The sequence below is a fragment of the Aplysia californica genome, unplaced genomic scaffold (genome assembly GCF_000002075.1).
Source record: "Aplysia californica isolate F4 #8 unplaced genomic scaffold, AplCal3.0 scaffold00139, whole genome shotgun sequence".
Taxonomy (NCBI): Eukaryota; Metazoa; Mollusca; class Gastropoda; order Aplysiida; family Aplysiidae; genus Aplysia; species Aplysia californica.
This window is the reverse complement of record NW_004797409.1, coordinates 131,143-147,045: the sequence shown is the minus strand read 5'-3', so window position 1 is coordinate 147,045 and position 15,903 is coordinate 131,143. Positions and strand designations below refer to the sequence as shown.

The following is a 15,903-nucleotide window of genomic DNA, read 5'->3' as shown; positions in this document are numbered from 1 at the left end:
ATTATGGTTGCATTTATTGCACACGGTTCAATGCTTATATCTTCAAAGTGATAGATAAAAATATGAAATCTAAAACACACAATGGAGCCCACCTGAGATAACATTAAGCACAATAATAAAAAAAAATCTCTAAGTAAACAAAATCATATATCTTAATTCCAATCCCATTTTTTTCAGTTTGCCTGAATCAATTTTTCCCAAATACGACTAAAAAGTTGCTTAACACGTTACACCCTAACTCGCCCGGAATAGCTAGCTCCCACCAGGCGTCTTTTGAAACGAAGTCTCACCTTATTGAGACTCTTGAGGCCGAGGTTTTCAAAACGTTGTAGCAAGAGTTTGGGTCAATTCAGATTAATCAGGTGTAGAATTTAGATCTAGGGCCTGGCCGCGAGAGTGATTGGTCGGACAACCAGATTGAACTATTGTTAGAACATTTCCAACAGTTTGTGTATACGTAAAGTTACGGTGTATTTTTCTGAAACCACATTCATTTCTCTTTCTAAATTTTATTTTTTCAGGATTATTGAAATTTGTATAGATTTGTTTAGTATTTTTAAAATGTGTTTTTGAAATGCGTGTATTCATGGGAGGTGGGGGTTCCTTCCCTTTGCTTAGGATCTACGGGTAGACTTCCTGTCCAGACCTTAAGGGTGTAATGTGCTAACACAAAACCACAAATGTATATGATAATGCCCTGTAAAATTATCGACAATGACCTCCCAAAGTTAACAGAAATTTACATAGAGGAACCCATATCAGCCATGCTATAATAACATTATTAACATGTAAGCTTCTGATGAGCTCAAAGTCGTAAGCCTTTCAGCTTGGTCAAAGGTTTCACGAGCAGAGGTTGTTTGAATTTTGGCCTTGGTGGGAGTACTTGGGCTTCCAACTCTGGAGTGGGGAAGCGTCTGGTGTAGATGGTGGGGTATGTCCTCTGAAACTGATAAGTTCAGTTTGGTGTTAGTAAGCACTTGCAACACAATAAGGTCATCCGAAGACGGTAACAAACACACATTAAAAAAAAAAGAGGTTAGTTATAGTAGAGGTTTTACGGCGCTCGCAACTGCATAAGGTCATATGAGCGCCAGAAGATTAGAGGTGTTACAAGAGAGTAACAAACGTAAAAAGAAGAAGGGGAGATAAGGACGATAGATGTTTCATAGGAAAGAAGAAGCAAACCACACCAGAGCACCCGCCAACCACCCACAAAAAGAGAGGAAAGATCAGGACGATAGATTTTTTATAGGAAAGAAGGAGCATATCACACCAGAGCACCAGCCTACCACACGCAAACTGATAACAAAGCAAAGAAATTTAAAAGTGGTCACAGTGTACAGAATAAACGTTAATAGAAAAAGAGGATGCCTAATACAGCAAATAAAACAAACAAAATAAGAAAACTCTGGTCCACAGAAAATCCATCAGCTACATCCGTATGTGGACGCACCAATCGTTTTCAAGAATGCTTTGTGTATCTCCAATACATTTGACAGATATCTCGCTGAAGTGCAGTAGTTTTGAAGTCTGTATATGTATGAAAACAAAAAGATTTTAAAAAATAAAGAAATACTCTAAAATATCCATAATTCATGAGGAAAGGCACAGACGTTAATGATTACAAATGGTTCACTCCCTTCAACTTCGAAAAGCAAAATTTATATATATATACAATATTATTATGCCAAATAACAAAGGTGCTGCCTCTGGTGCAGATGACATCATTTTGTTCCACATATAAAAGTTCTTTTACTACATTTGCCCCTACTTAACTCACTCACTACCAGTCAGCCATTTTCGGGGTCGCTATTCCCTGTGTACCAGCCATTTAATTTAAGGGAAATTTTTTAAAAACCACTCTGCTAATTAACATAGAGACTTGAAGTTTGGAACATTGTTTTTGAACATAATAAAGATTGCCCTGATGAAATTACAGTTCTGTTTTAATGTTACTTTTTTTCCCCCCACAAGTTGTTAAAAAATTGGTCAAAAAGTGCATCCCCTTTGCATTTCTTACTCACGTCCTTCCCCACTACTGCAACCCTAGACCTAGGTTTTGGAGGCCCCACTAAACCTCACTCTTCTTTGCAAATTTCCCCACCCAGTTTGTCTTAACAATCTTCCACCAATTCATCGGTTTCTGAGTAACGTTCGTCATCAAATGTTCGAAAACGGTCAAAGAAGCGATCCACCATTGTGGGAAACGTAATAGTAAATTCAGTTCTTAGGGTGGTTTGTCGAAAAAATCAATAACTCAACTTGCGCTCGTTCGATTTGGGTTTCATTTCTTTCTAATGAAAGATAATTGAATGAGCTACGAAAAAGATGAACTAGTATCACAAACGATGCGGTTTTTACGCGAGAAAAAAATTCCAAAGTGCGAACCGCGAGGGTTGCAGGTGTGGTATAACAGCGTCAAAGCAAATTTACTTGCAACAGTTGCGGTTGTGAGTGAGTTAAAAAAGGTAGTTGTTTTTAAAAAAAACGTTTTGTTACGTCACCATCATACAATTTTCATCTTTTCTTTGGTTTGAAAATACCTTAAGACTTGAATTATAATATCTTAGACCAGGCACCATAATAGCCACTCTATGCTCTCTGTAAAAACTTCGCCATACAGTTGATACAGGCGCACACCGTGGGCACGTAATTGAAGGACAAAACACTAGGCTCATTACAGTCGAGTGCTCGCGCAACCATTCCCTCCCCGCTCTTCAATTGGTTCCAAGTAGAGCCAAATAGGGTACTCCATGGTGAACCAAAGCTAAGCTATGTCAGAGTGAACTCTTGGATATCATAATACAAGTCTATGGAAAATACTCACTTGCTTCAGCCTCCTCCTCTTCTCTTTCAAGTTCATGCTTTTATCTGCCACAATCCTCTCCAAAAGCCCCTCGAGTGCGGAGAGCGATGAGGATTTGCTTTGATTTTCGAAATCAGCCAGGCTGGTCTGTTGGCAAAACCTTGTCACAGGCCTCGGAGAGTACACCACCTGGGTTACAGACATGATAACAAAATACGAACCTTTACAGAGATGCAAGTAGGAGTTCCAGCTAAACAGACTCTCATTAACAGAATGGTGGTAAAGAATGCGTAACACCATTGCTCACTGAAAGAGAACAGCAAATCTTAAAAAAAAGGAAAGGAAAGAAAAGAAACGAAAGATTCTGTAGGAAAGCAACATTTTTCTACTGCACCAGACACAGACTCTGAGATGATTTATTCTACCCACAACAGACAGAGGTTCTATCACTCTAAGCAACTCTGCTGTACATACCTATTTTTGGCACTGGGCCAAAGGAGAGAAGAAAAAAAAGCCTCCTTAACGGAAAACAGCAACATTGATGAAATTCAAAATCTAAAATTTTCTGTATCACGCACACATAACAGAACAAAAATTGTAAGAATGTACATTTTTAAGGGCGATTTGCAAAAACTTCTTGACACAATCAGAAAAAAAATTTAATTTAAAAACCCTGTATTTTAAAGATTAGTTCAACTCCATCTCCATCCTCGTGCATTTGGGGGGGGGGGGGGGGGGCGTTATAGAACAGTGTTCTTGTACATTATATTACTATAATGTGGGTCGAACTGTATAATTGTATCTTGTTTTAAAATCATATATTTTTCATTGACTAAGAGGAGTACCATTTAACAGATTTCAGTTCTATGAAAAAATATGCGCACATATAGCAAGTTTAAATGTAAAAGTTAAATAGCAGTAAGATTTTAAAAGAACATTTGTGTCACAACGCGGTAAAATCAGGCGCTTTGTTAATTTTGGGGCATGTGGAGTTATTGGTATCAACTGAAAGCTAATTTATTTGCCTTGCTTTCAATAAAATAAATATCTATTTATCTTGAGTAGAACTTAAGATATCTGCATTTGAAGTAAGTGAGGCCGCCTGGTTTCAGTGGTGAAATTAGCAAGTAAATGGCTGCCAAAGTTTGGAAACTCCAACAGCTAAAGAGTCTTTGAAATCTGAAAAATGACATATTTTGTGCCTTTAATCAACGTTTTTTCAGTAAAATTCACATGGAAACGTGTTTTTGTATGAACCTAAAAGAGGTTGAGCCAAAAGAAAAAAATTCAATAAAAATTTTCACACTGGCGGAAAAATGCCTGTCTCTCTGATTTTTGTATTTTGACGAGCGCCTGATTTCATCACGCCGTCTCACACTTAATACCGAACCAAGAAAATCACTTTAAATCAAAGCTAGATTCAAAATAATTGACAAAAAGTTACAGTTGAACTGCAAACTGCAGTAAGAGATAAATCTGCATGATGATAAGTGGCCGTGTTTTGCCAGAGGGCAGATTGTGATATATATGGTTGCTTTAAGATGTTTAGAGAAAATCGAAGTTAAAGTTTTTGCTCCTTGTTCAGTTTCTTTAAAAGACGCAGAGAGTTTTCTCTATAACCAAACAAATATACACACAAATGAAACCAAATTTCTCCTATAGGTAGGACAATGCCCACTCTTGGTGTAGGTCAAGATTTCTCGAAACCTCCGAAATCTGGGTTAGCTCTCTTGTCCTTAAAAGCAACCATATATTATAGAATCGCTGAAAGGGAGCAAACCATATGTCATGACCTCTCTGAAATAGTATAGGTTTAACTCACTCACTGCCAGGCATTTCTCGGCTCAGTAACTGAGGAATGCCAGGCTTTCAGGACCATTTTCAAAACTTCACTGTGAGCTTGTTATGTGTACAGTATTGAAATTCTCCACCAACAATGACATTGCAACATCCTCAGGGGGCTCTCGTGGCCTTGAGGTTAAGGTGTTGGCCTCTCATTCAAAGGTCCCTGGTTCGAATCCAAGTAGCCAATGAAAATTTTTCTTCTCTAAAATTGTCTCCTTTCAGATCACAATGTTCTGCCGTCTGCTTCCGTCTCCTTTCTGTCCCCACCCCCTCAGCCCCCTCCACTGGGCTCCTGACTTTTTCTGCAGCCTTTCTACTGTTACTCCTTGGCTCCTTGTCACTGCTGTCTTTCAGCCACACCTCTGATCTTCTGGTAGGAAAGATCTACCTTTATGCCTTTATATCTTTGTCTGCAAAAAATAAATGTATCAACTGACATGTTGAAAAGTCACTATGAAAAGATATCTGACAAATTTTATGACTGGAGAGTCAGTCAAGTCATCAGTGCACCTATCCTGAGCATCAACATCAGGGAGTGTGGTTGCGGGACAGGGCATAGCCACTGGGGGAGGGGTGCCACTATTTGAAGTTTGGTGTGTAGGCCTACGTGGGTCTATGTCAGCTGTATTCCTATCATTTGGGTCTAAATCTATTAGACCTGCAAGTGAGCCTCAACCAGATTGTCTGGAAATTTTTCTATGTTGTGCTTTCTTGGACATTTGTGTGTTATGGGCCTTAACTGTGACCTGGAAGCGTCGGATCACTATCGCCACCATTGGTCTGAGCATGGGGAACACCTGATTCAAGATCTAGATCACAATTTTCATCTTCACTTGTGTCTGTACCTCTCCTATGCTCTTCATCCACTCTGTATGATGGTTCATCATCGCTATCATCAGCAAAAAGATCTAAATCTTACTCTTCATTGACGAATGGGTCCATCAATTCAAATGTTCTGACCTCGTTGAGTGAGATGTTGTCACCATCCTAACTGAGCGTTAGTAGATTTTAGTTTGTTTCTGGCGGTAAAAAAAAAAAAGTCCATTTTTTAAAGCAACACGTCCAAGGGAAGTTACTGCAACAATGCGGAATCGAAACCCAACTGGCCTATCTCGCATACTTCATAGCTCCCACTCAGGAATTTCAAAAAAGGAGGAAATTCAGGCGAAGGCGTACGCACGCTCTCCGAAGGCCGGAGCAAAACCAGTGAGATCCAGAGGCAATATATTGGAACATCTAGCCAATATTTTTCGAAGGGAAAAGTGTCATATTTGTTAACCATAGGCAACTCAATTAAAATGTATTTGAAATACAAAAACAAAAGAAACCCATACGATAAGTTGACTAACAAGCATTTGACACAGTTTGGTGACTAAAAATCCAGTGTTTGTTGCCAGCTACAGTCTCATGAAAAGATTTCTTTCACTTTAAACTTGTGCATCGATGTAGAGCAGTATTGGATCAAGGAGGCAACACCTTTGCCGCTGTAGTGAGCCATTTCTTTATTGCACCAAACGCAAAGTGCAGCAAGCGGCTTGTTCAATTTTCTAATGAACTTTTCAAGTCGCACACCGTCTGCTTCTTTCTCATTCCAGCTCCTTTTATTCTTGCATTCTGCATCAATTTCTCCCGAATTTACACCGTTTCCAATGACAACCCGGTGCGCCATCGTCCCAATGCTTCATCAACACTGTTGCTCCACAATAAACAATGTGAAACTAGTGCTAGGCACAGAAGAACGGAAGTAGAAAGCTACGGGCGGACATGAGCAAGCCCCATTTTCGTCTCGATCCTGGTTTGGTGTTTTCTGCATGTAAAAAGAAAAAAGTATCGCAATTTGCGACCAAGAGCGGTCCAGTGGACAAAGGAGGAAAGTAGTGGGAAAAGCTAGATGAAGCGGAGTTTGCGGTATTTTCCGGAAAAGTGGCAGCTATGATACTTCTGACTGCCAAACCCTGCACCAACGCGCGCTTTGCAGAAAGCTCTAATTAAAATTCTGAAATGTGCTTCCAAGTTTTTGTCCTCTGGTGTAGCTCCCGATAGTATCTTAACCCCCCCCCCTCTAAAAAAAATCCATAATCTCCTCCCCTATTCCGTAGTCCTATACTTCGCAATGTCGTTACTCCCACCAAAGACGGTATTTACTCACACGATACCACATTTATTTAAGATGCGAATGCGCACAGGTTCAGTGACCGGTCACGATGGCGACCCAGACAATCTAAAAATCTGACGACGCTTGTATTTTCTTTTCTTTTCTTTTCAAGTGACAGCCAAAGCGATGAGTCCGAGTATTTATTACATTTTATTTGCACGGCGACATTGCGTTCATACTGCACAACCTGCATGTCACAAATGTTGCGTTATCAGACAACTGCTGGCAAACTTTTCGGTGGTAGCGAAAGTGAAAGTAGATCTTGATTTTCCCGATCGAGCCTCGGTGTCACATACGCTTCCACCTGCCGCCGTAGCTGCCTATTCGCGTGAAAGTGAAACGTACTCTCCGGACGGGGAAGAGCAGAACGAATATATCCCGATTGCGACCGGCAAAAATGAACTTACTGACCACATCGGACTAGGTTTTCAAATATTCCAGTTCTCCGATACTGAGACTATTTTGACAAAAGAAGGGATTTGAGATAATTAGGTTTACTCGCCCAAGCTGAATCTCGTATTTTTTGCATTCCAGGATGCGTATTTTTTCATGAAAAGTCGTATTCGCGTATTTTCTGCAAAAAATCGTACTAAAATACGTAAAATCGTACTGGTTGGCATCTCTGCATCAGTATCAGTTCTTACTACAGCCGGGATATTCAATGAACCACAATTCACATGATCACATCAAAACCTTACGCATATTCTGGTTTTGCTATTTCATTTGTATTGACCCACACTAGTCCAGATGCAAAAGGAAATCAAAGGCCCATAGTGCCTTGATTAGGAGAGTACTTAAACGTTGCAGATGGGTGACTCGGCACCATTCCTTTCCAGAACCACTCTACACCACTGCTTTTAATCATATTTGAGAAATCTCTTGCAGAGAAATTATATAATACAGTCAACTATTAATTGTCAACATTTTAGAATGCGGCAAACCTCATGAAAAGAGACTGCTAAGAACAGTGTGAGTGAGTGAGTTTCTCACCTGTGGCCTTTGCAACACTTTGAGTCTGTCACTGACTTGAGACTTCATCTCCGATGGTGGAGCAAAGATTTCGTCAAAGAAGTCCAGCATGAAGGACACCAGCTGAAGCACAACAAACTCGTCGAAATTGTTCTCATCCTGTGGCCGCACAATCGCTCGATAGAATGTGCCCAGCACCTGAAGTGTACATTTATTATTCATTACAAGTGTGAGAGCATTTTTGTGTAACATCTGAATAAATGGAATAAGTATATCGTTGGAAAAACAGACAAGTATCCTTTTAAAAAAATCACATTTCATGGTAAAATAACAAACAATAAAAGCCCCATCAGCTTGTAATATGTTTTATCTTAATTCATAAAGTCTAGCAATAGTTTAAAAAAATAAAACTTTGTTATTCCAAACAGTTAAATTGTCCACTGTTCTCAGTAATGAGTTCCGGACCCCTTTTTAACAACTCTTAAAATTAATTTGCAATAGAGATTATAAAAAAGAATCCCTGCAAAATACAGAAAAAGGCAACTCGTCTCTGGCTAAGCTGCAGGCACAATTAACTTTAGCTGCTGAGAAAGATAGATAAGGAGTTGTCTCCTTCTATCATGTAACCAAAGACATTAACAGAGAACATGAGATGTTGTTTCACATGGATGTTGCCAGTGTTTATAGACAATTGTACCGGTACCTGACACTTTGACAAGCTAGAGAGGAAAGAAGAACAGGAAAAGTGGAAGGGGAGAACAAAAAAGTGGATGAAAAATTAAATGAGTATTTACATCACGAAACATTGAAGTACAGTCTCTTAATTTGTTGCAAAAAATACAAGAACACACCAACCACTCTAAGAAACTTAAAAACCAAGATGTCAGGGGAAAATAATCGGGATGTGATGAAAAAAATCAGGATCAATGACAAATCACAAGGGTTACTGCCAAGCTGACTTAAAATTTTCCAGGGGTGGCCATAAAAAAAGATATATACACACATTGTACATGTATAAATATAATGCTCTGTGTGTATGTCCGTTTTAGTGTGCTATTTATTGTGAGTGTGTTTTATCATTATTCTTTTAAATCTTGAAGTATCACGTCAAATACAGTAGTCTCCGGCTAAACGCACGCCATACAAAAGGACACTCCTATCATCTTACAGGTTTTTTACTATATAATTTAGACGTACAAACGCACAGTCACTCTCTCTAAACACATGCTCCGATCCGCGAAACACACCGACAGGTAAAGCTTGACAAAGGGAAATTTTCACTACAATCTGCACAGCTTGCAAGATAAGCCTAGAAAACCGGATATTAGGTAAGACTGCCCCCCCCCCGCCGAACAAAGAGAGTGATGGACAGCGTTTTCCCACCCAAAGATCTACGACTGGTCAGTGAAATGTTTTTTGATTGGTCACTGGAAATGAGTCTTTGAGAAGGTTTCTGACTGGTATTTGGATAACCACATGTAATGTTTAGTTCGACCTAGGTCTATGATGTGCAACACGCGTGAATGCTGTAAAACACTAGATAGGCCTCTATAGGGTTAAAGATTAGTCTAGTAAGCCTAATCAACTGCGCTCTAAGAACTTATAACGTACTTGTTCAACGAATCACAAGAGAAATGTTTCTCGGAATGTAGAGATCTATGATTCTGGTGTTGTCCATGAATTCACGGTCGGGGATGGTCGCTTATAAAGCCACGTGGCTGGGCCATCGTCTCTATGACTATCACCAACATTTCCCTCTTAGGCCATCTGTTCCCGACATTTTATAGTGCATATTCATTACATTGAGTCTGTCTTTCTGCCCCCCATTCAACGCCTTTGTTTTCTTAACCGCAGTCGGGGAATCCTTCACAAAAGTCATGTGTAGTCGCATTATCGGCCCAAAGTGATCCCCACCCCAAACGGAGTTCACTAAAATATCAAGGAAATGAGATGACTCTGTCCCTTCCTCCCTTTGCAAAGGTTCATGTAAACGCACGCTCCATATAAACACACGCTAAGGAGCCCTTCCGAGCACTGTGCGTTTAGGCAGAGACTACTGTCCAAGATCTAACCCCCTGCCCCCATTAAGTCCTCAAAGACACTTCATCAACCTGTGTGCATGAACTTAAGTTGACCTCAGCAACGGACAGTCCCAGACACACATGATGTGAACTCAAAATTGAAAGTTTTACTGGTGGGTCTTGATGACGGGCCCGATTAACCAGAACTTAGAAGAAGATTGCTTTGATAGCAGGGTTGGGTTGATTTAAATCAGTTGATTTTTTAAATTTAAATCAACTTGATTTTTAAAATAAAAATCACTTTAAAATTTTTTTATTTTTATTCAGTTTTTACACATTTCAACATTCCTTTCCTTGGTTTCATAAAACAGATATAAGGTTAAGTAGACTAATATAATCATGTTTAAAAGTCTGCTTTCCCCCTGTCACTGTAAAATAATACAGTATTCAATTTACTTTTTTTTCCATTATTGAAATCAGAGCTGGGTTGATTTAAATCAGTTGATTTTTTAATATTTAAATCAACTTGATTTTTAAAATAAAAATCAGTGATTTAAATCACTTTTAAAAAAATGTATTATATTTGAACATTCAGAATTCCTTTCCTTGGTTTTATTAAACAGATATAAGGTATAGTAGACTAATAAAATCATGCTTAAAAGTCTGCTTTCCCCCCTGTCACTGTAAAATAATACAGTATTCAATTGACTTTTTTTTCATAATTGAAATCAGGGTTGGGTTGTTTTAAATCAGTTGATTTTTTAAAATTTAAATCAACTTGATTTTAAAAATAAAACTCAGCGATTTAAATCACTTTTAAAATTAAAAAATGTATTCTGTTTTTACATCTTTAAATATTCAGAATTCCTTTCCTTGGTTTTATAAAACAGATATAAGGTTTAGTAGACTAATATAATCATGCTTAAAAGTCTGCTTTCCCCCTGTCACTGTAAAATAATACAGTATTCAATTTACTTTTTTTTTCAATATTGAAATCAACATTTTCTTTTTCTTTTTAGACAAACACAAGCGCGCACACACACTGTAATAAAATGCAAGTTTATCTATGCATAATTACCCCCCCCCCCTTCCTTTTAGACTGACATTTTCTTCACTTTTTCTCTGTAGCCATAATTCACTGATATATATATATATATATAGCAGATTAAGGCTTTCTTTTGCGGTTGCTTAAATTAATCATTAGTTAAAATAAAGACAATGCATTTTGCACTAAAAGAACATACTTTTAGCAACCAAAAATCCCAAACTGTGTCAACATTTTTTTAAAAATCCCCCCCCCCCCCTCCCCCAAAAAAATCAGATTTAAATTTAAAAAATCGATTTTTTAAATTTTTATTTAAAAAATCAAAAAAATCACCAACCCTGTTTGATTGCAACAGAGAAGAAGACAGAGTAAGTTTTTAGAACAATCCAGTGAAACAGATGGGACAAAAAAATAGGGATGCACGCCATCGAAATCGGGATGCTTGAGATTTGGGGAAAGAAAATTGGGATCTCTATTAACCCCTTCGTAGCAGTACGTCATGAAATTGCGTAATTTGTAGCCCTAGGCTGCACCAAGTACGTTGGCAAAATTTGCAGCACCTGGTTGCCTATATGATGTAACTTGGCTTTAATTCTTTTGTACTGAGTTTTAGCCACAAGCACTGTGTAAATTTGTATTTGGGAATGAAAGACGGGCACATCAGTACCAAATTTGCTAGTATTACTTTATTGCTAGGCTTGCAAGCGATCGATAAACACTGATCTACTAGCTAGGCTTGTGGGCGGCCGTGTGGTCTCGTAAAACCGTAACATAAACATCAAAATGACTTGACTTTTAAAAATAAATTCTCTTTTTGACATAGATTTGAGGGTTATTTGAAATTACGAGTAAGATAGGCGGAAATGGGGAATAAGAAAAGTGAGAAAAGAGACAATCAAAGACCCGGTGTCCAAAATATGATATGAGTGCGCTAAATCTAGATCTAGACCCTGCATCCATCAACACAGAGACATTAGGCTGCTGTCCTGAGAAACGAGCACAGCTGAAAATCAGTTCTGACAGTAGGAACGCATACCACCTGACAACAAAAGGGTTAAATTGGAATGAGTGGCAGATCTGCAAAAGGTTTGTCCAACAGTTAAAAGGCCATATATTTATTTCAGTGCTTCCAACAGCTGAAGTTGAAAAGTAAGGAAAATTGAAATTTAGTGCTTTTAAAGGGTTGAAAGTAGGCCTTATGTCATTTGGGAGCATGTCTCAAGAGATTGCCAACAACCCATAACACCTATTTTTTCACAAAGTTTTTGTATTGTTTGATTTCTTCATCTTCATATCTTTCCCTAGCTGGCAAGGCAATGTTAACAAGCAGGTTCCCTTTGCCATCGCTACAATAGTTGAATAAATTTGTCATCGCAACACTGACAGAAGTCAACCCTGGGAATAAGGAATAGACACGTACCTTTGCGATAAAGTTTAGTTACTTACCCAGCGTATCTCTAATCTTCCTCTATTTTCACGTTTGAATGTCGAATGTCACAAAATCGGAACGCCACTTCAAATTAGAGCCATTCTTGATTTTAGTACTAAGCATAGATTTCTTTCACTGCGGCCCTTATCATGCTCCCAAAGAATCATTGAACTGACACTTTTTCGGGATCTAGACAAATTTACAAAAAAGTTTACTTTCTGATAGTGATTTTCTTTCTAAATTGCAAATCAATTTACTTTTCCAGCCGCGGCAACAACAACCCGAAGGTAGACAGAAAGAATGAGTGAATGAAAGAAAGGAGGAAATTTGCACAAAAAGCTAGCTATCAGGACGAGCCAGATTTGGACAAATCTGCACGTAAAAATGTATTGCCGACCAGCCCGCAACAAACACAATACAAGATAATAGCAATCTCGCAGGTTTCTATTAACTTTTGCCGAAAGAATTACGGTAAATACCCGGCACTTATTAAAGACGATACGAAAGCGAGTACAGATCCTTTGATATATGGAATTTCAGTAGCCACAACGCTATTTCACTTTTTTTACGGATAGAGTTGATAATGATGGTGGAGCAAGTATGGAACTGTTAGAAAGTACAAACTTCTGTAAAAATACAGAAGATTGGAAGCACAGTTGTTTGCTTGGACCAAGCAACAATTTAATAATAAACACTATCAGCAATACAAAAAAAAAAATTCTCAAAGTGAAAAAAGACATGACCATTGCATTTTTTTTTTACCAGACTGCGTGTGGTCTGAGTTGGATCAAGGCAAAGGTTGGGATTCGCTGTCATTTTCACCATCATCTTGAAGAGCATGTGCAGTTTTCTTCTGTTAGCAGGAGGCAGAAGTAAGGTGATCAGCTGCAGGGAATTCTTTGCCCGACTCTCCGAAAGGCGAGTTTGGGGAACTGAATGGCGACAGAAAGAAATATTTGGTAAAAAAAGACATGAAAAAAGCTTAATTATTGTCACGTATCCCCCTGAAGGTAAACATGACTTCAGTATACCATCTTTCCCCCCGCCCTCCTCCCCCCCAGCATGTTTAACACACATTGCTTACCTTTTAAATTCATTACATTCATTTCTTCTTCCTGCAGCCAAGTAACTATTTTTGGAGATGGGTGCAAGGAAGAAAATAGGGTTGAGAGCTTTTTTTTCTGGGGATGCAATTTCGTATCTCACAGAGCCAATATTTCTTAAACTCACCACCCTTCCCTTAAATTTTAATATCTTACTACTCCATTGGGATGCACTAATAATTCTTATAACACAAAATAGATCAAGGAACCGGACACTTCGCTTTTACCAAATTTGTTGTTATATATTAGACTGAAGAAAATGTCAATAGCATTTTCAATTCTTACAGGACAATATTTGATTCATGAAGACACAACACGCAAAGTAAATCGACCCAAGAGGAAAATAAGAACAGGCTGGCATAATTCAGAGTTGAACCTTAAATTTCTACACTTCAGTCAACTTTGTAACAAACCACCCACAAAAGACTGGCTAAGTGTGATATAGAATTTAGTAATCTGTACAAAATTCAAAACAAAGAGTATACACACTTTTAATAAGGAAAAGTAGCAGGAAAGAGAATACTTACAGTTCAGGTAAGCTTTTCCAGAAGTCAGATTGCCATGTCTTTGACTTGTACCGAAAAAAGGTGTGATATTCTCAAGGGAACTGGTAAATCCATGACGCTTAGCAGGGTTGCTTAGGTGATAATGATCAAGAGGAGTCGACGTCACTTGGTCTTCTGCTGAGAATTGAGAACGAGGAAGGTGTCGTCTAGTTGGGGCTTGATGCAGCGGATAAGCATCAGACATACTGCTGGGTCTACCTTCCTTGGAGCGGTCTAGTACCGGCCGGTAGCCGGGTCCAAAGCTAGGAACATCTTCTAGGATGTCTCTCAAGGGAGAAGATGCTGGCTGATCAATGTAAGCAGAAAACCTGTTTCCACTTCTTCGAGTATTCTCACTATACTTCTGACCACGGGTATGGTCGCCCACCGCAAAACTGTTGGACCTAGTGGTTAGAGAAGGGCCACTGCGCTCACTCGCTTCAAGGAAAGACCGAGATTTGCCACAGTGTGATGCAACATTCATTTGATCCTGTTCAAAACTAGCAGCTTCTCCATAGCCCATGCTCACCTGGTTTGAGCTTTCTCGGAAATTTGGACAAATGCTGTCACTACTGTCATAGAAGCTGGAGCTATGATTCCGGTCCTTTCTCGATTTCAAAGGAAGACCATTAGGAGGAATAAAAGCCTGTGCATCAACACTTCTGTCACCTCGAGACGGTGTGACCTTCACATCTGCAAAAGATTTACTTCGGCCCAGAGAAGGCCTGGGAAGTGTATTTCTGTCCAGAGGCGAGCCTGCGCTGATTGCTGCAATACACTCACAAGACTGACCTCGCTCCAGATTCACCTCCGGACACAGCGCTTCATCGTCAAGGTATGCATCAAAACATGTCTCCTTTTGACTGGCAGAACTTTCTTCCTCCCTCTGAGAATCCAATCTCTCCGTGGAGACACCTTTTTGAAAATAAACACGGGTCACTGTTTTGTTGTCTGGGCCAAAAGCTGTCTCATACCTTGACACTTTCAAATTGGGAGTTGAGTCAAACCTGCGACCTGCCTTTTTTAACAAACCAATTCCATTAGGAAGAACTTCTCCGGCCGAGTGTGTGGTTCTTGACAGAACACGAGGTCCATCAACAACTGACATAGTAGGAAGACTTGGACATGACTCTTGCGTACCCAAATCAAACGACAGTCCACTAAAAAACGGATTTAACTTTTTGCGACTCTGAGCCAGTTTGTCCATTCCATCTGTGCTGGGATATGCACTGAGGTTGTAATCTCTGTAGGTATGATCTACATGATCAGCAAAGCGCAGATCTTCCTGGTTTCCAAACGTGAGTCCATGAACATTGCTGGAGTGTTGTAAATCTTCCAAGGAGAAAGCGCTGTGACGCTGGTCTGAGCTGTCCAGTGTGCAATACTTTTTGGTCAGGTTCAAAATGATGTTCTCCAAAGAAGCAGATGTCCACAAACTGGGCACTGGGCAGTCAGTTTCCTCATCTTCCCGAGGAGAACCAGAGGTGCCTGCAAGGTGGTTGCCAGCCATTACTGAAACAAGACAGGATTTATTTGCTGACATCAGAATTCATTGAGGTACATTAGATGGACACTCCCGTTGCTGATATTGAACAAGATGTGTTGCTAATAATTGACGAAAAAAAGAAAGGAAAATATATCATTTTTCTTTAAAAAACTTTCAACAACCATTAAATATCACAAAACGCATAACCCTCAGAGACAGGAAGACATATGGCTTTGGCATTAACATTGAAGTTAAGTAAATTATCACATTGCATCATATCTGATAAAACAAATTTATCAAAACATTAAACTTACAAAACATTCTACATGAATTACAAAAAGTATTTTCCCTTTTGACATATTCGACTATTTCATGACTTTGACTCTTTCTACTGCTACTCCTGATCTTATCTAGGAAACTCTCAGATGTCACGAATACAACTTGGGCACATTTAAAGATCCCTTGGTGGCCCTAAATCAATAAAAGAGCCAACTTTTCA

The 15,903-nt window shown here is 39.1% G+C and overlaps 1 protein-coding gene across 1 annotated transcript in view; it reads right to left on the bottom strand.

The window, feature by feature from the left end:
* Nucleotides 1-507: 507 nt before the first annotated feature.
* Nucleotides 508-15,903, bottom strand: part of LOC106011553 (DEP domain-containing protein 1A) — a 36,918-nt gene continuing 21,522 nt past the window's right edge. Inside the window, exons 7-11 of the mRNA XM_013081638.2 lie at nt 13,901-15,430; nt 13,033-13,202; nt 7,797-7,973; nt 2,828-2,995; nt 508-946 (exon numbers count right to left, since the gene is read on the bottom strand). Of these exons, the coding sequence (XP_012937092.1) occupies nt 806-946; nt 2,828-2,995; nt 7,797-7,973; nt 13,033-13,202; nt 13,901-15,430 (2,186 nt within the window). The 3' untranslated portion in view covers nt 508-805. The remainder of the gene's footprint in view (nt 947-2,827; nt 2,996-7,796; nt 7,974-13,032; nt 13,203-13,900; nt 15,431-15,903) is intronic.